This window comes from Vulpes lagopus, chromosome 11 (genome assembly GCF_018345385.1).
Source record: "Vulpes lagopus strain Blue_001 chromosome 11, ASM1834538v1, whole genome shotgun sequence".
In the NCBI taxonomy this organism is placed as follows: Eukaryota; Metazoa; Chordata; class Mammalia; order Carnivora; family Canidae; genus Vulpes; species Vulpes lagopus.
The window spans coordinates 70,173,133-70,196,629 of NC_054834.1; the positions used below are offsets into that span (position 1 = coordinate 70,173,133).

At 58.7% G+C, this 23,497-nt stretch overlaps 1 protein-coding gene across 2 annotated transcripts in view; it reads left to right on the top strand.

Moving 5' to 3' along the window:
- KCNQ1 (potassium voltage-gated channel subfamily Q member 1) overlaps positions 1-23,497 on the top strand; it is a 323,781-nt gene that overhangs the window by 70,678 nt on the left and 229,606 nt on the right. For both annotated transcript variants that reach the window (XM_041722996.1, XM_041722995.1), the window contains exons 3-6: positions 14,102-14,228; positions 14,625-14,703; positions 15,124-15,220; positions 15,774-15,914. In XM_041722996.1, coding sequence (XP_041578930.1) covers positions 14,102-14,228; positions 14,625-14,703; positions 15,124-15,220; positions 15,774-15,914 — 444 coding nt within the window. The remainder of the gene's footprint in view (positions 1-14,101; positions 14,229-14,624; positions 14,704-15,123; positions 15,221-15,773; positions 15,915-23,497) is intronic.

The window sequence follows — 23,497 nt, forward strand, 5'->3', positions numbered from 1 at the left end:
TTCAAGTAGACAGCCCTTGGAGCCCACGGCACTTCTGCTTTTGTCTTACGCTTTTACTCTGTAAACTCCAGCCCTAAAACAACATACATCCTTCTGAAGCTGTTCACATATTAGCTCTTAAAACAGCAAAATCCGTGCACAATTTCCTCCCAATCCCTTAAAACATTCCTGAAAGAAAAAAAAAACTGTTTAAATTCACCGCCTGTCATTAAAATCTCTGGATGTGTGGAACCGGGCGAGGTACCCAGCAGTTGGGACCCAGAGGAGCGGGGGCTCGGCACGCGCACCCTGTGAGGCCCTCCCCCAGGGCGGCAGCCCCCCGACCGCCGGGTCCTCGGAGCCCCTCAGCCTCTGCTAAAGTCAACACCGTTCAAACCAAGGCAGAGCCTTTCAGCACTTCAACCAGATAATTAGAAAGGGTTTTCATCCCCGAGTCTCTCTTGGTTTGGTAAACTTCTCGTTCTGGGTAAATTCTTAAATAAGACATTTTTAGAAGCTTGGGCTCTCAGCAAATAAAAACACCGCCTCCCCCTCTGCCCTCCTCACCCATCCCAGCCAGCTAAGGTGGCCATCACAGGGGGTGGAACTTCTCTGGGGTTAACAGCCCTCAGCTGTGAGGTTCCGGGGCTGAAAATAAACCCCATTTAGCTGGCCCATAGACGGAAATAGCCCTGTCTGGGGAAGACGGGGGATTTGCTTTAAATACGTGTAAAGCTGGCTGCTGGGCGGCTAATGGTGTCTGCAGCCGGGCACGGGCGGTCTCTGGGCCTCCTGCTCCCCCACCACAAATTGCAGGGTGGCCCGCCTGGCTACTCCTGCGTGCGAGGCCCCGGGTGTGATTCACGGAGCTCCTGGCCCCAAGGCCACGCAGTGGGGCTCAGTGGGGGGTTCAGGATCTGCTTTCTGGAAAGCCCTACCTGCCTTTTTTACTCTTTAGAGCACTGGACACCGCACCCCTGCTCCCAATACACACACATACCTACCATTTCCTGCCCCGGGGCCTTTGCTTTGGCTAATTGTCAGGCTGGGATGCCTCTTCTGGTATTTGGGGTTCTGTCTTCAGAGCTGAGATTTTTCCATGGAGTGGGGAAGGCACAGGCCGGTGTTTGCCTACACAGAGATACTGTCTTGCCAAGGCCTGCAGGACCCCTTCCCAGGAGGAGAAAGCTTTGGGTCCTGTGACCTGGACATGTGCAGGGACCTTTGTGCAGCCCTTGGTCTGACCTTAAAGATAACCCAGAGCCTCTGGGCACCAATGCTGCCCCTCTCAGGCCAGAAGTCTGTGGTCAAGGTGTCAGCAGGTGGATTTCTTCTGAGGCTCTGAAGGGAGCTCTGTCCCAGCTTCTGGTGGTTGCTGGCTATCTGCGAGGTTCCTTGGCTCGTAGATACATCACCCGGTCTCTGCTCTATCCTCACATGGTGCTCTTCCTGTATGTACCCATCTCCCCACTATTTGCTAGGGTGCCAATCATATTGGATTAAGGCCCACTCTAATGACCTGGTCTTAACTAATTACATCTGCAAAGACCCTGTTTCCAAATAAGGTCCCAGTCACCAGTCCTTGGGTACAGGACTTCAGCACATGAGATTCGGGGAGGCACACTTCAATCCTGAACGATGTCTGGACCAGGGGAGTGGGCTGGGCTCATGAAGTGGGGGACATTGGGGATCATTCTGACCTGTCCTCTTCTGGCACAAGAAGTAGGCAGCCCTTGGGGACTCTTGTCACCCATTGTACTAATGGTTCCCGGCCTGCACCATGGGCTTGGCACTGTGCTCAGAGCCAGGGACTTGGTCAGAAAGAGACAAGAGAGGTCCCTGTGCTCAGGAATTCTTGATAATGGTATAGGGTTTCATGAAATGTATGAAAAGTGATGTTGAGGAGCCATTGATGGGGGTTTAGGGACAGGGAGGAGGTGAAATCACAGAGAAACTCCTGTCTCTCTGGGGATGAAGCCATCATAGGGGAAACTACAGTGAAACTGCCTCAGATTGGAGTGGGTGTGGTTATAAGTGTCAGAAACAGAGGGCACAGTGATGAGATGAAACAGTTCAGTGAAGTGTCCACACAGGAACAAGGAGGGAAAGGGTAAGATGTTGATCACTTCCCCATCTTGAAGGAAAATGAAATAACAACATAAAATAGCAATAGTAGGATGGGAAAATGAAGCTTATGTATCCAGTTTTACATTAAATGTAAATGGCTGAAGTAACTATTAAAAAGCAGGACTATGAGAAAGGTTTCTATTTTTATTTTTAACAAATGCGTTTTCAAGAGGAATTCAGTAAAGCACGCTGATAATGGACACTTGAAAAACACAGGACCAGCCAAAGCAATGCCACACAAATACATGCAAAAGCAGAGTGCACACTGTCAATGTTGAGACAAGCCCACACGAGGTATCACTTCTGGAGGAGATGCAGTTGTGGACTCTGATGTGTCAAATACCATAAAACATTTATTTATTTTTTATTTTTTAAAAAGATTTTATTTATTTATTCATGAGAGACACAGAGAGAGAGAGAGAGAGAGAGGCAGAGACACAGGCAGAGGGAGAAGCAGGCTCCATGCAAGGAGCCCGACGTGGGTGGGAGTCGATCCTGGGTCTTCAGGATGATGCCCTGGGCTGAAGGCGGCGCTAAACCACTGAGCCACCCGGGCTGCCCAGCATAAAACATTTATAAAACAAAAGCTACTGGAAATGCAGGGCAAAATCAGTGAAATAGGATCACTGCAAGGGACTTTAACACACCGCTTAGAATAGGACAGTTCTGGCGGACACAAAATAAGAGAGGGTGTAGACAGTTCATGTTGCAGGGGATTCTAATGGTAATCTGAAACGATGGTTACCTACAGCCGTGTAACAAGCATCCCCAGACCCTTCAATACCTGTCCCGAGGGCTCACCAATCTGCAGTGAGCAGGGCTTCGTGGGGACAGCCCCATCCCCGCTCTGCCTGGCCTCAGCCGCAGGCTGTCAGGGTGGCAGGCCCACCTGTTTCCCAGGGCTGCCCCGGGGTACACAGCTTCCTCACTGCTTGGCACCTGGGATGGGAGGTGGGCAGGCCTGGAGAGTGGGCAGTGTTATTCCACCACCTTCTTTTGGTGCGTGGAGTTCAGATGCAGCGGGAAGAGTGGTGAAGAATCTTGGGGCTGTATTTTAAAACCAGCACCGTAACTATGGATCGTGATATTAGAGATGTTCTATTTACTTATGCCCGCGGAACATCTGAAAAGCCAGTCATTTCTCCTGGCTGGGAAGAAGAACCTCACATACTTTGAGAATTTAATATATAGTTGGCTGTGATCAGAACCCCATACAATTAGAAATAAACAGCTACCAGGTTACCACAAAGGCCCAGCCATTTGGGAATTAGCAGTGCTCGTCTCACTCACCGTCAGGACCAACAGGGGATGAATATGGAGCGAGCACGCTAGTAAGGTTATGGAAAGTAGATCCTTCCTCATGGTGGGAAGCACTTTCCCGGCCTGCCCCTCCACCCCCAGCACTGATTGTGGACACTTTTATACTATTGTCCACATTTGCTAGCAAGTAGCTTTCTTGTATTGGGAGTGTTGTCCCCCTACATGGGTTAAAATTCACTCATTAAAAGCAAATAATAGGTAGAATGTGTACATTACACACACACACACACACACACACACACACACGCATGTATTTACTGAATGCCTCCTGGGTGCCCACCCTTTGCCAGGTGCTCTGGGGGTGTCCAGGGGCCATGTGGCTGCTTCATCAGAGTCTGTGATGAGCCTGTTCTGGGCAGGGAGAAGACAGCTGCCCTGGGGGCCACTTCCTGGCCACATCTGCCTCCCCCAGCCCAGTCAGATGTTCTGGGAGTGGCCAGTCCCTGGTCCACCTCCTGACCTCAGGAACAGCCAGGTGGGGAGGGAGCAAGCAGTCCTTAGGCGCCCCTGCAATGCTGGCATGCGGTCTGAGACCATGAGCTGGGTCCCAGAACTGGGGCCCCTTGCCCAACCACTGGAGGCTTGTGTGACTGAAGTGGGCCTTGGTATGTCACCTGCAGTCCAAGGGAAGTAAAGTGATCAGGGAGCTCCCTCTCCCACTGCGGGTGGGTGGCCTCTCCTCAGAGACTGAGCCAGGTGGCCTGGAATCTGAAGACATGCTAGGGCTGCAGGTGTGGTCGAGTTTCTGGTCTGGTCTTACCCTCCCTGCTCCCCGAGTATATGCATCGCCATGAGGCTCAGACCCCTTTGCAAGTGCCAAGGGGGATGGGCATTAGGGTTCACAGGTGCCTGCAGAGCTCTGGACAGAGGAGGCGGCAGGCTGGAGGCTGAAACGGAGCTGGGGAGACTTCTGCAGGCGGGCCAGCCTGAGCTTCAGGCCATAGGGACACTTGCTCAGAAGTTGTCCTCCATTCTTGCTTCCTCAAAGGCTGTCTGGCCCCCCAGAGGATTCCCTGGGAAGCCCAGGCATGGAGCAGGTGCCCTGTCTGTGACTCAGGACACCTACAGCCTGGCCCCAGTGACCACTGAGCCTGTGTAGCTCTAACGACACATTTGAATGTGAGGCCAGCGTGGTGGTATAAGGGGCCCCAGGGGCCTGACCCCAGCTACGGGGTCGAGGAGCGGGGTGCCTGGAGCCTCCCTATACCGCCAGGTGGCTGCTTAGGGGGCACACAGGACTGGAGGAGGCAGCCAGCCGCCCACCAGTCTGGCCAGCAGGCCTCCCTTGAGCTGGGTGCTCGGGCAGTGGCCCCACACCAGGCCAGGGGGCCAGGCGGCAGCTGTTGCCCGTGTGTAGGGCGGGGCTGCTGGGCAGTTGGGAAGATCCATCCCTGTGGTGACAGAACAAGTCTCATGGCCTCTCCTGCTTGGCCTGCAGAAGGGCCACCCCAGGCAGTTGGCGGGGGCCGGGGGGGCAGTTCTTGGGGGAAAGTGGCCCAACGCCTTCTGAGTTGCCCCAAACCCGTAACGACCTTTCATGGGGGGGGCAGCCCCCGGGGCGGCTAACCTGTCCAGCTCTCAGCCTCCAGCCAGGGGCATCTACCTCTTTAGTGTCTGGTGACTCGTGGGGCCCTCATGGAATTTGGGGGGGTTGGCCTGTCAAGGAGAGGCTGCAGGGGGGCCCCAGAGCACCAATGACTTCAGGCAGGTGGGCCCCACCTACATTGGGGTGGGGACCCATGTCCCACACACAGGGAAATGGGGCCTGGAGTGTGGCACCCACCCTGGGTGAGGAGATGCTGGGGAAGAAGCAGGCATATCCTGCCTAGAGTTTCTCATGTGGCCCTTCGAGTACCAGCTGGGTGCCGTGCTGGGGCTCAGCACAGAAGGCAGGCCCCGGCCTTGGAGGGATGGGCGAGGAGGTGGGGAGGGGTCTCCTGGGCTGGGATGAGTCCACTGCCTTGGCAGGAGGCAGGCCAGGCCAGGGAGACACAGATCAGGTCAGGTGGAGGTGCTGAGGCTTAGGGTGCATTGTCAGGGTCGGGGTTGTGCTGCAGGCAGCTTGAGGGTCCCGAGCCAGGCCTGGGGCCTGTAGGGGTGGCAGGGTGGCATGCCGGCCCCAGACCAGGTCGGGAGTGCTCCACCTGTCCATCTTGCACCCTCCTCCCCACCTGCCCCTGGGAGGTCCCTTCTACCTGGGGGCCGTGAATGCACCCCTGTCTTGTAGGGCCTTTCCACAGACCGGAGGGACTGGTCTCACCTCAGCCCCCTACTGCCCCAAGAGGTAGACCCCACCAGGGACCCCCATTTGATAGATGAGGATGCTCGGGTATTGGAAGGGTTGAGTGGCCCACCAGGGTGATGCTGTTTCCTGCCGTCCTGTGGGGGGTGGGGGCTTTCAGGGGCCTGGCCTGCCCCACTGTCCCAGCCCAGAGCTCCCCTCAGGCAGCAGGGCCTCCTTCCCTGTCCTCCCAGTGGCTGATGCAAGGCCTGGCCCACAGGCTATGTTGAGCAGGGACTGGACCTGTTAGGGCCACCTCAGGGAGCCAGGAACCCAGGCAGGAAGCGGAGGGGTCCAGGGCCAAGGTTGTGTGGCTACACATTTGCAGGTCTGTGGGGCCAAGGGGAAGCAGTCAAGCAGGAGGGCTCCCCATGGCCAAGGGGGGAGCTGACAGGGAGAGGCAGGAGAGGGGGTAAGCTCCCTGGTGGGGTCTGGGAACCACGACACCCCGCCCGGTGCAGGCCTCCTGCCCCCTCTGCTGGGTGCGCCGGGGCGCCTGCCCGAAGGTGGGGTAGCTCTGACAGGGTGGGGCTGGTGTCCCCCGGGGTGGGTGGCAACTGTGCACCGAGGGCTCCAGCTGTGCCCAGCACATGTCACCGTGAGGCCCATGAGCCCTCACCGCGGGCGCGCGGCTGGGAGCAGCTGGCCACAGGCAGTCCCCAAACAAAGGGTGCTTTGAGCAGCCTGCACGCCTGCTTCGTGCTCTCCGGCCAGCTGACTGTCCTGGGAATGCCGGGACCAGCTCCCTCTGTGGCTTATCGGGTCCCACTTGGAGGTAGAACAGCTGGGCTGGCCCCGAAGCCCGCCGTCCGGGCTCTGTGCTGGAGGGACCACAGCTCCCCATGGGGACGCCTCCTGGCCCAGGGCTGGCCTGGTTTCCCAGGCCTGTGGGAGGAAGGGAAGACCCCCATGCCGGTCAGCCACACCCCTGCCCTGATGGGTGGCCCGGTCTGTCCCCACATCCACCCCTCTCCCAGGTCTCTGGGCCCTCTTCTCTGTCCAGCGAAATCCCATTTGCCCCAGAAAGTTCAGGTGTCCTTCTCCCCAAGGAGGCCTCTGAGGGGGCCAGGAGCCCCTGGGATGCATATGCCCGAGTTGGCCACGTCTGGCATCCACGGGGCCACTAGGGAGGCTGTTGTGCCTTTTGTCCTTGGCTCCAAATCCTGCGCTTTGTCATCCACCAGACAACCCACAGGCCCCGCCACCCCACAGTCCCTGACACTTAATCCTAGGTGGCTGGTCTTCCACCTCTCTTTACAATTTTTCACATAAAGATAGTGGGGCAGTAACATCAGAGACCCCTGGGATGGGGGTTGGTGTCTGTGAGCCTTCCTCTACTGGTCAGCAGAAGAAAATGTATTTTCCACCCAAGGAGTGGGGACGTGAGCTCAGCTAATCTCAGCGGGTTTAACCTTGGGGCCTCTTGCTATCTGTCCCATGTGAGTGGTTCGTGGCGGGATGCTCCCGATGCTGCTAAATCATGCCGTGCCCGCAGCGCTGAGCCTCAGAACTCGTGGGCTTTGGACAATCTTCCCGCCCATGAGGATCCACTGGCTGATAAAGAAGGAGAACAGTAGATAAGGCCCCAGCGACCTTCATCCTTCTCTGGGAGCTGTGGGTCCACAGAGTTACGAAACGCTTGAGTAATCGCAAACCTTTCCCCCGTGTGCACTCACGGCAGAAGAAACCAGATAAGCACCTGCTCTTCGGAGCCTTTATCTCGGCTCCAGGGATTGGCAGGTCTGCTGTCACAACACCGTTACCCCCAAACACCGAAGGCAGGTGCGGGCCGGTGTGTCTGTGTGCCGCCCGTACCCTCCTGTGACTCTGAGCTTTTTTTCCTTAGTCGGGTGGGACCTAGTGTCAGGTCCTCAGAATGGCAGGCTTTCAAGTGAGGACCTCACGGTGACGTCCTGGGGGCAGCGTGCCTGTGCCCTGGCCTGTCTGCGTCCGGGGAGCCCCGCCTGTGCCCTGGTGACACCACGATGAAACAGGGTGAGGGGATGTTCAGGGACCCCCACTCAAGGCCACCGCCCTCTGCAGGTGGCTTCCCCCTCCACCCCCACAGAAAGGGACCCGGTGAAGTGCCTGGCATTTTGTGGTGCGGCATTGACGCTCAGGTCCCGAGAGCAAGCAGCGGCTGTGCAGACGGGGCCTCAGAGCCCAAGGGTGGCCGTGCGGTGATGCTCCCAGCTACCGCGGGGTGACGCTCAGGGCCCATCCTTCTAGGCTACCCTGAAGGTCGAGGGCAGGGCCCAGTGAACAGGCCTGGGCTGTGCCTGCAGGGCCCCACGGCGCACGTCTGTGTTGTGGTAAAACACACATAGCACCACGTTCAGCGTTCCCGGGTAGCGGCATTTCGTGCGTTCACAGTGTTGTGCAACCACCATGCCCCTGTAGTTCCAGAACTCTCCTGTCCTCCTGAAGGAATGCCCCGAGCCATGGGCAACTGCTCCCCTCCCTCCCCCTGCCCCTCACATCCACTAATCTGCTTTCTTTTTATGGAATTGTGGTAAAGAACACATACCGTACAACTTATCATAACTGTGTCTAGGTGCACAGCTCAGGGGCACTACGCATATTCACACTGTTGTGCAACCATCCTCACCAACCATCTCCAGAAGTTTCCATCATCCCAAACAGAGACTCTGTCCCCAGGAGACGCTGGCCCCTGTCCTCCCCCTGTGACCACCATCCACTCTCTGTCCCCAGGAGACAGTGACCCCATCCCTCTCCCTGTGACCACCGTCCATTCTCTGTCCCCATCCCTCCCCTGGCCCTGGCACCTACTATTCCACTATCTTTTATAAAAATTTCAATTTATTTAAACTAAAAAAGCAAAACAGTTCATCACTCATTTCTCCCCTGCCCCAAGCTGCACCCCCACCTCTGGCGACCCCAAATCTCCGAGTCCATGGGCTTAGTTTCGTGTGTATATTTGGATTCCACGTACAGCCGAGCTGTCTGACTTGCGCCACTGACTGGGATGCCCTCGAGCCCCATCCCTGGTGTTGCAGATGATGGGATCTCATTCTTTCAGTGGCTGAGTGATAGTCCACTGTGCACACACCACCTCCTCTTCGTCCATCCATCCATCGATGGGCAGGGGGCTGCTTCCATATCAGTTGTGGTCAGCAATGCAGCCATGAACGTGGGCACGCAGGTGTCTGTTTGAAATAGTGTTTGGTTTCTTTCTGGTAAATACCCAGTGGTGCAATTGCTGGTCGTAGGGGAGCTCTGTTTTTAACTTTCTGAGGACCCTCCACACCGTACTCCACAGTGGCTGCTCCAGTCTGCATTCCCAACCGTGCAGAAGGTTCCCCTTTCCCCACATCCTCACCAACACTTGCTGTTTCTCGTGTTTTTGATTCTAGCTGTTGTGACGGGTGTGAGGTGTTATCTCACTGTGGTTTTGATTTACGTCTCCCTGAGGATGAGTGGGGTTGGTGTCTGTTGATCCCCTGTGTGTCTTCTCTAGAGAAACGTCTGTTCAACCCATTTTTTAATTGGGTTCTTGCTTAGGAAGTATGTTCTTGAGAACACTTCTGACTTACACAGACAGCACGGCTATGAGCCACCCTGTAGCACCCGCCACTGGTAAGACCCACAGGAAGAGCCCAGAAAGGCCTGGACTGAGATTCACCAAGCGACACAGGTGGGAATGGGGGGCTCAATAGCCACTTGGTCCCCCCATGGTGAGGAAATGCTTGGGTCTGTACCTTGGTCTCTGCACCCACCCTGACTCATGGGCCCCTCATCCATGAAGCTGACTGTAGCCAGGAGGTGGCCTTGCTTTTTCTCTGTGATGGTGGGAGGGGTCCCTCTGTCCCTCTGGTTTGGCTGCAATGTCAGCGAGGTCCCTGACACCAGCGTAGCCTCTCTCCTTGTACCTGCAGGGCAGAGCTCAGGGCCATGCACCAACAACACCAGAGCCTCCCGGCCTGCATCCTTGACCCTGTGCACAGCCGGGGTCACGCAGACACCACATGCAGCAGCTGGGAGGGCCTCTGGGCTGGCTGTTATCAGTAGGGGAGCCCAGTGGCTTCCACAGGTGTGCTGATGGGGCTCCTGGGGGGCGCTGGGGGCCTGAGCTGGATTGAGAAGGTGTGAGGACCTGAGCAGGGACGTGTCAGGAGGGCACCAGGAGCATCCGAGGTGCAGAGCACTAGGGAGCTGGGGGTGGGGCAGTGTGGGGGTGGGGGGGTGCTGCCTTGGGTTAATGGGCGGCTCTCAGAGTGGGCTGGGGGTGGGGCCCTGGGAAGGGGGACACACGCCCTGACCCTACCTTGTAGGCTGTGAGGAGTGACAGCGGCGGCCTGAGCACGGGGCCTGGGGGAGGCAACAGCTGTTGGCAGGGCCCCTTTAGTTCACCTTTGGGCTTGCAGAGGGCCTGGTATGCATGACTGATGGCCCTGGGGCCTGCTCCTGCCAGAGTGCAGGAAACTGCGCAGAGGGTAGCCAGGGGCTGGGGGGAAGGGGGGTCCCCACCTGGGTCCCTTAGCCCGGAACCATGAGGAGGTGTCCCTGCCCTCTGGAGAGCCTGCCGGAGACTGGTGGTGTTGGCCCTACATTGGGGGAGGCATCAGGGACCACAGGGTTCAGCTCTCCTGCGGGCCCCCTACTGCCCCCCTGCCCCCTGGTCTCCACCAGTGTCCAGACAATTAAGCCCTGTCGTAGCCCCAGGCAGCCTCTGGCCTGGGATGGCCAAGGTCACGCCTGTGAAAATATCCGGGGCCCCTGCTGGGCCAGAGCCGTGGGCTAGGAAGAGCCCTCTTGAGCCCAGGTCGGTGGACACATGGCTCTGAGAGGTAGCCCCTGGCCAGGCTGGCCAGGAAACCTGTCCCTGGGAGCCCCCGCAGGTCCCTGCAAGCAGCGCTGGGTTCTGAGGTCCTGGCTGTGGCCTTGCCCCCCCGAGTGCCGCCCTGCCAGTGGTGGAGGTTGTTCTATCTCTGAGCAAACGTCTGTCCCCACTGTCTCGTGCCTCCGGACAGTGAAGCCTCTGTCCCGTCCTTTGCGGCGGGCTGACAGCGTGGCATCAGTGAGCTCGGCCTCGCCAGGACGCCGGAGCGCCCCATGCAGCCAGCCTGCAGCCAGCCCGGCCTCGTGCTGCATTCCAGACTCAAACAGGATTTGAGGATTAGCATTGTTTTAAATTATTCTTACACTTCAGCCCTGCGGAGGGGAATCCGTGTTCTCAGACCGCCAGCCCTGGGAGCAGGGGTAGCTCTGAGCTCGGGACCAGGTTCTCCCGAAGTGTGAGAGCAAGGTGATTTGGGGGGTGGGGGTGGGGACGCAGCAGTTCCTATGGTTACTTATTTAGTTTAAGGTCTTTTATAAGATGTGTTGAGTACTTTGAATCTGCTTAGGATACAACTGAAGAAGGTTTTTAAGTAATTTTTAAAAATGCATCAGAATAAGAACGTAAACCACGAAGCGATTGATGAGCTGGTTGGTGTGTGGATGTGCTCGGATGGAGGCTCTGGGGACGACTCCTTTGGGGACCACCCAGTGGCCCGGCGACTCCTCTTCTATGAAGATGCCAGTGCCTGTGTGTCCACTTTGGGAACTCTGAGAGTGGTGGCTCCTGTGACCCTTCTTGTGATGGCCAATCGTGGAAGTCACACAGCCCCATCCTTTCCCTGCGGGCACATCACTGACCACGGGCTCGTCCTGCCTCCTGGGACTTGGCAGGGCCAGGTCCTTGGGGAAGATGTGAACGGGACACAGCCTTGTGAGCGGGGGGCTCTCAGGCTGCTTACTGGCTTACTTGTGCGTGTGTTCGTTCATTCAGCAGACCCACGTGGAATGCCAGCCAGGGCAGACCCTGTTGTGGGGCCGCGGAGAGGGGCTGGGTGCTGAATGTGGCCCCCGCCCTATGGGCTCAGCCTGCTGCCAGCCTCAAGGTCACAGAGACTGCAGGTTCGCATGCCCCTGGCTCTCCCATCAGCCATGCACAGCGCCCCCACCCCCACCCCAAAGGATCCACGTTGTGAACTGAGAACTTTTTTGCAAAAGGAGAAAGAAACTTTACCGTGTTTTCTCCCCATTATCCACTGAGCTTGCCTCCAACACCAGCTGGGTGGCAGGAGCACTATCTCACACCCGAATTAATGAGACTTGGGAGCCAGTGGGCAGTGTCCAGCCACCCCCTTGTGGCAGGCTCCCGGGTTGAGAGGGCAAAGGGGGGCATGGGAGCAGGACCTGCACTGCCACCCCGTGGGAGCAGATGTCCCCTGCCAGGGCCAGACTCCAAGGGGAGGACGGAGCAGGGGGCCAGCTGGAGGCCAGCACGTCTAGCCTTTCCCCTCAGAGTGCCCTCAGGGTGGGTCCATGCTGGAGGAGGTGCCGGCTTCTTCCTTCATAAGGCTGAGCGATCATCCCTTGTGTGGATGGACCCTGTTTTGTTTGGACTGTTCAGGGTTCCATGAGATTCCACATGAACCTAAGACCACTATTTCTACAAAAAAGACAGAGAGAGCAAAGTCATTGTGTTTTTGAGAGAGATGGCGTTGGCAGCTCTGCCTCGTGTGGCCCAGGAACACGGGGCGCACCTGACCTTGTGTGTCTCCTTCCATTTCTTGACGCGGTATTTTCATTCTGCAAGACTTTGACCTCCGTGGTTAATTCACAAATATTTTATTCTTCTTGTCGCTACTGTAAACGGGACTGGCTTTTGTCATTTCTTCTTAAGGTCGTTGGTTGGTGGTGGAAAGAGTACCGTGCATTGGTGTGTGCTGACTTTGCACCCCACTCTGCGGAATTCTAGTGAGATTCGACAGGCATGTGCGCCTGTGGAGTCTAGAGTTTTCCATACATTAGATCGTATCTTCTCTGAATAGAGATAATCTTATTTTTCCTTCCCGATCTGGACACCTTTTCTTTCTTTTCCTCACCTCCTTGCTCTGGCCAGAGCTTGTCTGTCACACCGCGTTGCACAGGCTGGCGGGGATGGGTGTTCTTGCCTTGTTCCTGATCGTAGAGGAAGAGCGTCCCATCTTTCTTTCTCTGTCATCATTGCTGCACTATTTACGGTGGGGTTTTCAGATGTGGCGTTTATCACGTGCAGGTGTCTCCCTGTGTTCCTGGTTGGTCCGCTGCTTTCAACATGAAGAGGGGTGGCATTTTTTCCCCTGTTTTCTCCATGTGCAACAATGGATGTCACGCATCCCCCCGCCCCTCCCCTTTGTTCTGTTAACGTTATGTGTTCTGTTGGTCAATTTTCTTAAGCGGAGCCATCCTTGCATTCCAAACATAGATCCCACTTGGTTATAGCGTGTGATCTAACTTGCTCTGGAACTGGCTCACATACCCGTGTATGTTCCTCTGTTCTTGCAATATCTTTCTCTAACTTTGGTGTCTGGGGAATGCCGGCCTCACAGGACGAGTTAGGAAGTGTTCCGTCCTCTTCAGTTTTTTGTTTTGTTTTGTTTTGGAAAAATATGAGAAAGATTGTAATTAGATCTCTAAATGTTTGGTAGAACTCACCAGGGAAGCCTTTGGGTCCATGGCTCCTCTTTGCTGGGAGCATTTTGATCCCGGGTTCAATCTCCTCCCTGGTTATAGGTCTATTCAGATTTCATATTTCTTCCTGATTAATCTTGATAGGGTTCAGTCTCTGAGAACCTGGGTTGTCTGGTTTGTGGTTGAACTTGGATTTTACACCATCTGCCCTCGCTTGTCCACCCATCCACCCACCTGTCTATGTCCACTGCCCATCCGTCCTCTGTAGCCTGGATCTTGGCACTCTGGCTTCCCCTCCTTGATCCACCTGACCGCATCCTGATGTATGGAGTGGTCCTTGTCAGAGCCCTGGCTGTGGAAGGAGCCTCCTGAGGGGCACTACTCCACAGCTGACCTGGTACCCACCCTTCCTTTGAGGGGAGTGCCAGTGATGCCCTCTGAGACCCCATGCTGCCTCCTCCTGGTGTTCACCTCCCCTACTCTGGGTGCTCTTGCACCTGGGCCCAGTGATAGCTACCAAGTGTCCCCGGATTCTGTGTCCTTGGTTACATGGTGGCTATGAGGTGAAAGAGGGGCCACCCCAAAAGGATGGATGTTTTCCAACACCCACATGAGGATGTATGGTTTGAGCTCTGGGAGCTCAGTGGTTCAAATGAGTGCTGGCCAGAGAATGTGCACCCCAGGATGTCATGTTCTCAGGGCCAGGTGAGGACACAAGCCCTGAGCCTCTCCCAAGCCTTGCTGTGGATGTCCCTTGGGCCTGCTTGGGCCCTGGTCTGAAGAGCTGCAGGTGTCTGCTGGCAGTGGACCTGGCCTGTCCAGGTGGACCACGCACTAGGTGCCACCCATCCTTGGAAGACCAGGACCCAGGCCGGCTGTTATTGGGTGCCTCTCAGCAGAGGCCCCGCTGGCTCACTCCCCTCTGCCCCTCAGGAGATTGTCCTGGTGGTGTTCTTTGGGACGGAGTATGTGGTCCGCCTCTGGTCAGCAGGCTGCCGCAGCAAGTATGTAGGCATCTGGGGGAGGCTGCGCTTTGCCCGGAAGCCCATCTCCATCATTGGTGAGTCCCACCTGCCCCCAGGGGACCTTTACCCCCCACCCCAGGTTTCCAGGCAAGGGCTAGGCACCCACCCCAGGGAGGGGGATCTGGCAGGGTGGGTCCCCATCATGAGCACCAGCAGCTGGAGTCTCCCTGAGGCCAGTAGGGTAACCCCCCCAACATAGGAGGCAGCCTCAGATGCTGCCCTTGGGGCACTGCTTTGGTTGTGCCAGCACAGCATGGGGATCTGCTGCCCTGGTGGCCTGGGAGTGGGGCTGGGAGGTGGGCCAGGTATGCCTGGGTGTGCCTGAGATGGAGGGCCAGTCTCCCTGTCCGAGTGGCCCTGTCCTCCTGACCGCCAGGCTCCTTCCCCTGAGCCAGCTGCCTGGCTGGTGACACACCGCCCCTTCTCCTCAGACCTCATCGTGGTCCTGGCCTCCATGGTTGTCCTCTGCGTGGGCTCCAAGGGGCAGGTGTTTGCCACCTCGGCCATCAGGTACACCTGGGCTGCAAGCTGTTCCAGCTGGGGGTACAAGAGCCCGGGGCAGCGTGCTGGGGGGGGTGCAGGCTTAGACCCCACACTGAGTTAGGCTCCCTGGGTTTGAGACCCAGCAAGAGCACTTCTGGGTCTTGGGCTGGAACCTAACCATCTGGGGACCTCAGTTTGCTCATCTGTAAACTGAGGTGATCCCAAGGCCTCCCCCCAGAAGTGGCCTGGAGACCAAAGAAATTTGGCTGGGGTCTGGCCTGCTGCCCTCGGCCCCAACACTTGTTTGAGGAGGGATGGTGAGGCTGGCATGGTGGCAAGTGGGCAGTTTCAGGGCCGGACTTTGAGGGGCTGCACTGAGGGTGGGGGCTGTTCAGAGGTGCCTGAGGGTGAGTCAGGGCCAGGGGTACAGAGGTATGTCCCCCGCAGGGGCATCCGCTTCCTCCAGATCCTGAGGATGCTGCATGTGGATCGCCAGGGAGGTACCTGGAGGCTGCTTGGCTCTGTGGTCTTCATCCACCGCCAGGTGGGTGGTCTGGGTGGGGTGGAGGGCCCGAGGTTGGGGGAGGATGGAGTGCTATGCCGAGTCTCAGTGCCTCGCATGCTGTGGTGCCCACGTCCCCACCTGCCAGGCAGATGATGTGCCCACACTCCCCGGAGCTGGGGACCAGAAGCTGGGGGCAGAATGTGGGTGCAGAGTAGGGGGCAGAGCGGGGGGTGGAGTGGAGGGCAGAGCCAGGGGCAGAGCAGGGACAAAAGTACAGGATGGAGAGTGAGGCTCAGGGATCTCACAGTGGCAGATGGGAAGAAGGTGCAGCGCCTCAGTCCTGGGGCAGAGCCGAGGGCCTGGGAGCCTGTGTGTGGGCCTGTCCCTCAGGTGATGGCCAGGGCCTGCCACTGAGAAGAAGCGGAGGTGCGCTGTCCTAAAGTCCAGTGCAGGCGTGCAAAGCACTCGGGGATTCACAGAGAACCGCCTGTAGGTGCCCCAGCCTGTGACGTCTGCCTGGAGCACCGTCACAGAGGCCGGGGACATCATGAGTGCCCAGCTGATGCGGCCCCTCTGCCCACTGTGCCCCCAGGAGCTCATCACCACCTTGTACATCGGCTTCCTGGGCCTCATCTTCTCCTCGTACTTCGTGTACCTGGCTGAGAAGGATGCCGTGAACGACTCGGGCCAAGTGGAGTTTGGCAGCTATGCAGATGCCCTGTGGTGGGGAGTGGTAAGTGGGGACAGGTGCCCGGGGCGGGAGGACCGAGGGCACTGGGTTCTGGGACCTGCTGGTTTGGGTGGAAGGCTCTTTGTGCTAATGCTTGGGGGCCCCATGCTGGACCCTTCATGCTTGGGGGATGCGGTGGGAGGGTCTCTATATCTCTGAGCCTGTGCAGTGGGTATCCAATAGGGCATGTGCCGGGCCTGGGAGCTCCCACCCACCCCCAAGGGGGGCTCTCCTTGGCCAGACCCGGGGCACTGGCTGACCTTTGCCCTGGCTGACCTTTGCCCTGGCCACGTGGGGAGGCAGGGTCAGGCGCAGGTCCTGCCTGTCCGGGAGGATCTGTGCTGTCCCCAGGAGCATCCCTGCACCAAGGAATGCAGAATTAAATAGCAAACAACCCTCTGATATGACAGGCACAGGTCTTCAAGAGAAAGGAGGAGCATCCCCCTGTCTGGACCATGTGTCCAGCCTGCAGATGCTGCAGCTAGGCCCTGCTCACAGAAGTGCGGGCTCCTCTGGCTGTGGAGATGGACTCCTGGGCCACACTACCAGCAGGGCCCGTACCTGGCATCCAGCCTCATTTGCAAGTGGTCCAGAGCATGGACTGGGTGGCTCTCGGCTCCCTGAGCTGCCAGTCTACAGGAGACACGGACATGAGGCAGAGGGACCCTCAGGAAGGCAGGCAGGGGCTTCCCAGGTCAGGCCTGCAGGGGCGAGGGACATTCCCCTGAGGACTACTCATTGCTGGACAGTCAGGCAAGGCCTCTGTTAGCCACATGCACCCGGAGGCCTGCCCGTGTCCCTGCCGTGTAGGCCCGCAGAGCAAGTGTTTGGAGTGTGAAAGGTGCCCCTTACCACACCCTCTACCCACACCCTGGGCCTCGTGGGGAGGTAGGGCATTTGAAGGCAGGGTGGCTGGTAGCTTTACCACCCCCAGGGATCAGGCCCCAGGCTGGCAATGGCATGTGCAAGGCCCTGCCACAGCCCAGGATGGACCCTTGCTGTGGGAGGGATGGGGCATGGGCCACAGGCCAGGTCCTCACGCTTCCCACCATTCTCCTGGGGTGCAGTGCTCCCTCCTTCAAAGTGCTCTGGGGTGTGACCCACTAGTGCCTCAGGAGGGTCTAGAAGAGAGCCAGGAGCAGTGGAGCGGGCAGTGGCAGGTGGACACTGGCCCTGCTGCAGGCTGAGCGTGGCTGAGTGGGGCACCCCCACAGCTGGGGGTGGGGCAGCTGACATCTGGGCTCGTGAAGGTGAGGGGGGCCCAGGGACAGCAGAGGCTCCTAGCCTGTATGAGATGTGGTGAGGCCATGGGGGCAGCACAGGGTCTAAGGGGAATGGGGCAGGGGGCAGGCCCCAGCCAAGTCCCCAGTCTTTTACCTTCCAGAGAAAGTAGGCCCTGCTCTCAGCTGGGGCTCCCACCCCCCTCCAGAAAGGAGGCTGATCCCCGGTTGTCCGGGTGGACTGGGAAGCCTCCCTGTACCCGGTACCCTTGATGGGCACACATGCCCTGCTATGTCTGTGTTCCACGCCCATAAGGCCAAGCACACGGGCAGGGTCCCTGATGTCAGCGAGTCTGCATGTTTTCTGGAAGCTTCCAGCGTGCCAGGCTGCTGGAGGAAGACGAGGACATGCTAACTCGACTCCATGCCTGGGAGAGGCCCCTCCGCCCTCCCCACCACAAGCGCCGATGCCCCCATAGGCCCTGGCGTGGCAGGCCCTGGCAGGTTTGGGCAGGAGGGCTCGGCCGCCGTCAGGGAGCTTGCTGGGGTGGGTGGAGGGGACAGGCCCTGGTGGCGGGCCCACGTGGGGACAGGCTGCCCAGAGCCAGGAGGAAGTGTGTGGGCGATTGCCCGAGGCCGGCCGATAAGCGGTGCCCGGCCTTGGCGCTGCCCTCCCTGGCTCCCCGGGCGGCTCCCCTGCCCCCAGCCCCCGGCGGAGCGGTGCCCCCTCTCCCACACCTGTGCAAACATCCGCCCGCCGGCCGGGAGAACAGCCCCTTTGTACCCGGCTTGGCACCGGTGCCCCGGCCCCGCCGTCAGCTGCAGCCCCGGCCCCGGCCACCGCAGGCCCTGGCCGGGCCATTGTTCCCACCGGGCCCTGCGCCTCTGGGCCGCCGGGGCCCCCCGCCCCCTGGGGCTGTGGGGCGAACGCGCCCATTCATAGCGGCGGCTGCCCCTGCAGCTGTCCGAGCGGGAGCGGCCCGAGGCTTGAGTTATGGGCTGTGTTCCTGGCGCGGCTCGGACAAACAGCTCGAGAAATGCAAGACAGGGCCGGCCCGATGGGGGCTTGGAAGCCAGTTTGGTGATTTGCCACTGCGCCCGGCGGTTGTTCTTTGCCTATGTCCATGCCCTGGCTGCGCTTGCCTCCCGTGGGAGGGGGCGCCGGGCCCCTGCCTGGCCCTGCCCCGAGGCTCCCTATCTGGGACAGATGGGGGTGGGGTGCCGCCCTGGGAGGCCCAAGGCAGCAGGTCCCCTGGTCTCTGCCCCGGGTCCACCAGGGCTTGGCCTGTGCACCCCTCCCACCCCCCACCCTGCAGGCCTGGGCTTCCCAGAGAAGCTCCGGACAGACTCCAAAGGAGGGCGTCTCAGCCCCCGGGAGGGTGGGAAGGGTGGGCCCCGTATTTCCCTCTGCAGAGCCATGGGAGTCCCTCTGGAGGGCTGGCATCGAGACCTCTCAAGCCCAGTGCGGGGGTTGTGGGTGCCCCTGAGGCAGCCCTGGGCGTCCTCGGCATCGGCTCAGCAGTGTCCGTCGTGTGGATGAATGAGAGGGTGGCAAGCCTGCGGATTGGTTCTGCCCATGGCCCTGGGGACAGTGGGGGCATCCATCTCCCGGGGCAGCCCCAACAAGGTCCCACACACCAAGGCCCTTCAGACCAGAGAAGTGTATTGTCTCCCAGCTCTGGAGACCAGAAGTCTGAGATCCAAGCGTGGGCCGGGCCACGCTCCCTCCCGAGGCTCCAGGGGAGGGTCCTTCCTGCCTCTTCCAGCCTCCCGGGCTTTAGGCGTCCCTGGGTTTGTAGCCGCATCTTCTGTCGCTTGTAAGGACACTTGTCTCTGGTTTAGAGGCTGCCTGGACAAACCAGGATGATCTCGACTCGAGATTTTACCATAAGCACCTCGACAAAGGCCCTGTGTCCAAATAAGCTCATATTCTGAGGGTCTGGGCAACATGACTTTCGGGGGGACGCTATTCAGCCCAGGACAGCGGTGTCCCGGCCAGACTTCACGAGAAGAACTCCCCTCCCCCACCAAGCTTTTTCAGATTCTATGTCGTCTAGTGAAGCTGTGGGCTCAACGGCTGAGTGTCTCCTCCTGTCCCCCGACCCTGGTGGGGACACCCGACACTGGCGTGAGAGCTCCCCGCTCCCCCGAGTGTGGCGCCCCATGCCTGGCTGTGGAGGTGTTTGGGGAGGATTTAAGACTTTTTTCTTCACCCTTGGAACAAAATGCGTTTGTTTGTGTTAAAGTTTGAGTGGAGGGAAAAGCCGTTTTTGCAAACACGGGCTCCTCTGTTAAGCGCCCGGGGGTCTCTAAAATCAAGAGGCTGCTGGGTTGTGTTTACCCCCCTGCATCTAAATTTAGACTTTAGAGCAAAAACGCTGGAAGCCTGTCCCTGCATTTCAACCGCCATTTAGAGTCTGATTCCTGGTCACTCTCTCCTCGGCTGGCAGCTCCAGGAGGGTCCAGCCTCACTCCTGGCCGGGTGAGGTCCGGTGGGTCTGGGGGCTGAGTAAGGGCCTGGGTGAGGACCCCCCAAATGGTCACATGGCAGCCCAGTCGTCACCGCCAAGATCATGGGACCGGTGTCAGGATCTCATCTGAAGCTGGAAAAATTGAAGCCCATGGGCTGGGGGTGGCAGGCCAGGCCCCTGCCCCAGCACCCAGACCCACCCATGCTGGGGCTCTTTCTCTGCCTGGAGCTCTCTGCAAAGCCTGCAAGTGCTGTATAGCTGAGAACTAGGGTCTGCAGGAGCCCAGTCTTGTGCCTGTAGGCCCTCAGGGGTGGGGTAAGAACCGTGGGCCCTGGGAGCCCGGCCAGAGAGCCTTCCCCAAGGAAGGACCTTTGCAATAGGTTTTGCAGGATAAGTAGGAGTCTGCAATTGGAGTGCATCATCTTGTACTTCCTGCCCCCTGGCTAATACGTGGTGGGGGTGGGGATAGTATTTCTTCTGTGACTTGGCGAGCCCAATGAATGTAGGACTGATTTTGTCTGGGGTGGGGTCCAGCTCATGTCAGCGAGGGTAAGGACTTAGCAGCTTCAGCCCCGTGGAAAGAGATATGGTCAGCATCAGGAAACACTGTGAAATAGGAAGCGGTGTGATGCTGTGGTCAGGGGTGTGGGTGTGGATCCCAGCTCCACCACCAGCCGCCTATGTGGCCCTGTGCAGGTTACCCGGCCTCTCTGAGCCCGTCTGTAAACTGGGTACATACATGAATTGTTGGGTAAGTTGAATCAGCAAGGACATAGGTAGCCTGGGGCACTGGGCACCCAGCAAGGAGGCCAAAGGTTGGCTGTAAATCGTGGGGGGCCTTTGCCAGTCACAGCTCTCTAGGCATTCCCCAAAGCCAGCCACTTACATTGGACCCATAGCAAGCTAACTCACACTGAAGTGTGTATGGCTGCCATGGTCCAGTCATACTCCTTAGCCCTTCTGGCTTTAGAGTCTTGCTGTGCCCCTGACTGGCTCCGCACCTCCAGCACCTTCTTCACAGAGTGGCCCCTTCAGCACATGTTTTTTGGCTCCTCCTTGAATCCCACAGACCTCTTATTTCTGATCCCCCTCCCCAGAGCCTGGGCCAGGCTGGCCACAGGGCAGGGGCTTGTGGACGGCTGAAGGCCCTTTATCAGGCAGGTGGTGGAGACAAGGAGGGCAGATCATGGGGTCCACTTGCAGGGATGCCAGGTCAGCTGCACCGCTGAACTGGCCCTGGGGGCCAGTAAGCACATGATTGGTTCATTCCTCAGTTTCCCCGTCTGTAAAAGGGGGAGGCCACAGAGTACCTCCCAGGGTCAATGTGGGGCTCACCGAGGACTCTGCAAGCCCAGGAAGGCAGCAGAAGTTTCTGTGGCTGTGAAGACTCTGCTTGGACCATGAGGCTCTCTCAGCAAGAAAGCCTGTTTCCCACGTGCGGATGTGACATTGGGATGTCACTGCGGTCCTGCTCAGCGCTAGCAGGGAGCGGCAGGGTGGTGGGCAGCCCTGGCCCTGTGCTCCCAGAAGTGGTCTGCACTTCTCGTGCACCTCGTGGTCTGCACGAGGTGATTTGCGGGGTCCCTGGAGGACCTCCTCTGCCCTAGCAGTCAGGGAGGGCCTCCTGAGGCGGTGACGTTGGAGATAGCAGACCCACCGACTGAGGGGCTCTGGGTGGCGTGGGTCTGTCGTGTCTAGCTACTTCGTTCTGCCCACGGAAGCGAAGCTGGTTTCTTCGGGGTGTTTGCCGGCCTGGCTGGCTTGTTCTCTGGCCCCCATGTGCCAGCATATCAGCCGTTTCCCACCAGCCTGGCCGTCTCCACTGCCGTCTCCACTGCGGTCAGGGTCGGCGCGCCCTCGGGACAAGTGCCCGGGGACCTGAAATGGTCCTGCCACCCACCCACCACCCCCATCCACGCTTCTCCTTGCCCTGGCTGCGTCCTCCTGGCCTCCTCCAGGCAGGTTGGTGACATGCGACGGTGTGGCTGCCTCTAGCCTGAGGTTTGCTCTGCAGCCTTGCCGGCACCCCAGTCCCCCACCATGACCTCGTGCACAGTGCCCGCGCCTGCCGGCCTCAGTCTTGCCCCCTGTAAGAAGGTCCTTGACTCAGGCTAAGGTCACAAGTTTGCCAAGTTGGTGCACGTCTGGTGGTACGAGCCCTGAAGCGTCTACACTGGCACTGCCGTCACGCTCACGTGTGGACAGACAGCCACGACACCTCCAGATGGGTCTGGCCTGGGGGTTTCTGTGCAGCCAAGGTTTCTGGTCTGGCCTGCCCATCTCGCCGGAGGCTGGCCTCCCAGAGGCTGCTTTAAAAAGCAGAACAAAACACCAGTGCCAGCTTCTCAGGGCAGAAAGTGTGGGGGTCGGGGATCTGGAAGGTTTCACCATGCCTCAAAATGTGAGTGAAGACGCAGAGGCGAGCACACACCCGGTGCCGGCGTCCAGAGGACGAGGACAGCTCGGTCCCCCTCCCGCCTGCCTCCACAGCCCCATCCCAGTCCCCTGCTGCCTGGTGGCTGGCGCCCAGCGGAGGGCCGCGGTGGCCACGCTGTCTCCCCACATCTGTGGGCCTGTGATGTGCAGCTCTGTGCCCCAGATCACCCTGGTCGGGGTGTGCACGGCAAGCCCAGCCCTGGAGACGGGCCATCCGAGCTGCCTGTGTCTGTAAACTCAGGAAAAGCACCAGCTCTGAGGGGATGGGCCGTTTCCTCCGGGGCCAAACAACGTCGTTAACTTGACAAAGCAGCTCTGTGACAGGGTCTGAGAGGCGTGTGCCCTCCGCAGGGTGGGGGACGCCTGCCTGGGCACCCTGGCTTCTGCTGGCCTGCTGTGGGGAGCACAGGCACCCCAGCCGTCATGGAGCCAGGGGAACCAGGATGCTGGTCAACCTGCTCAGGGAGACAGTGTTGGGGGCCCTGGCCTGTGGTCCACCCCACCCTGCCTCCGACATTCGCTGCCCCATCATCACGGGGATTCTTTTGGTATTAATTTTGATCATTTAAAAGGTTGTATTATGTATTATTTGTCTTGATGTCTGAGTTTTCTGGGACCCCCTTAAACCTGGCACCTGAGGTAGGCATGCCTGCTGGCCGCCCCTGCCTCTCCCTGCCCGGCAGCTCTCAAACTTATGGGTCTTGGGTCCACTCGGCACTCTTAACAATTGCCACAGACCCTGGAGAGCTTCTGTTCACGTGGGTCATACCCATCAATGCTTAATGCACAGAAGAGAAAGACCGGGGAATTTAAAAATTGTTTCAGTATTCATTAAAATGGTAACAGACCCCTTCTATGTTGATATAAATAAAATAACAAAAAATTATATTTCCTAAAAGAGGGCTCAGTTCTCAGATGCCCTCACCCCCTTTACAGCCCCAGACCTGCCTTTGCTCTGTGTGCCCCGGCCCTCTGCAGGGGCGGCTGGGGCCCAGGCCTCACACATGGGGCACAGTCTGTCCAGAGAGGACACCCTGCAGACCACAGGGCTCCAGGCTTCCCCGGGGCCCCCTTATCTGCAGCTGGCTCTCAGCCTTGCCCATGGCCCCAGGGTGGTCTGGCTCCATCTACCCTGAGGGCACCTGTGCCGTGGTCTAGGTGTGCATGGCACGAGTATGTGTGGCGTGAGTGGAAATGGGCTGAGTGATCCTGGAGTGTGTTGGGCTCACTGTGGGCACTGGCCCCTCCTTGTGCACCTTGTGGTGTAAGAGATGCACGCACATGCGTGCCACATGCTGCTGCCTGAGCCCATCAGGCTGTTGCATGTGTGCTGTGTCCCACATGTGGGAGGCACATTTGTGGGTGCACACCCACCTCCATGCGCTCATGGGGTCCGTGTAAAGGACTGGGCCATGGGCAGCTCAGCGTTTTTGTGGATGTGTGTTTTGAGGGACAGTGC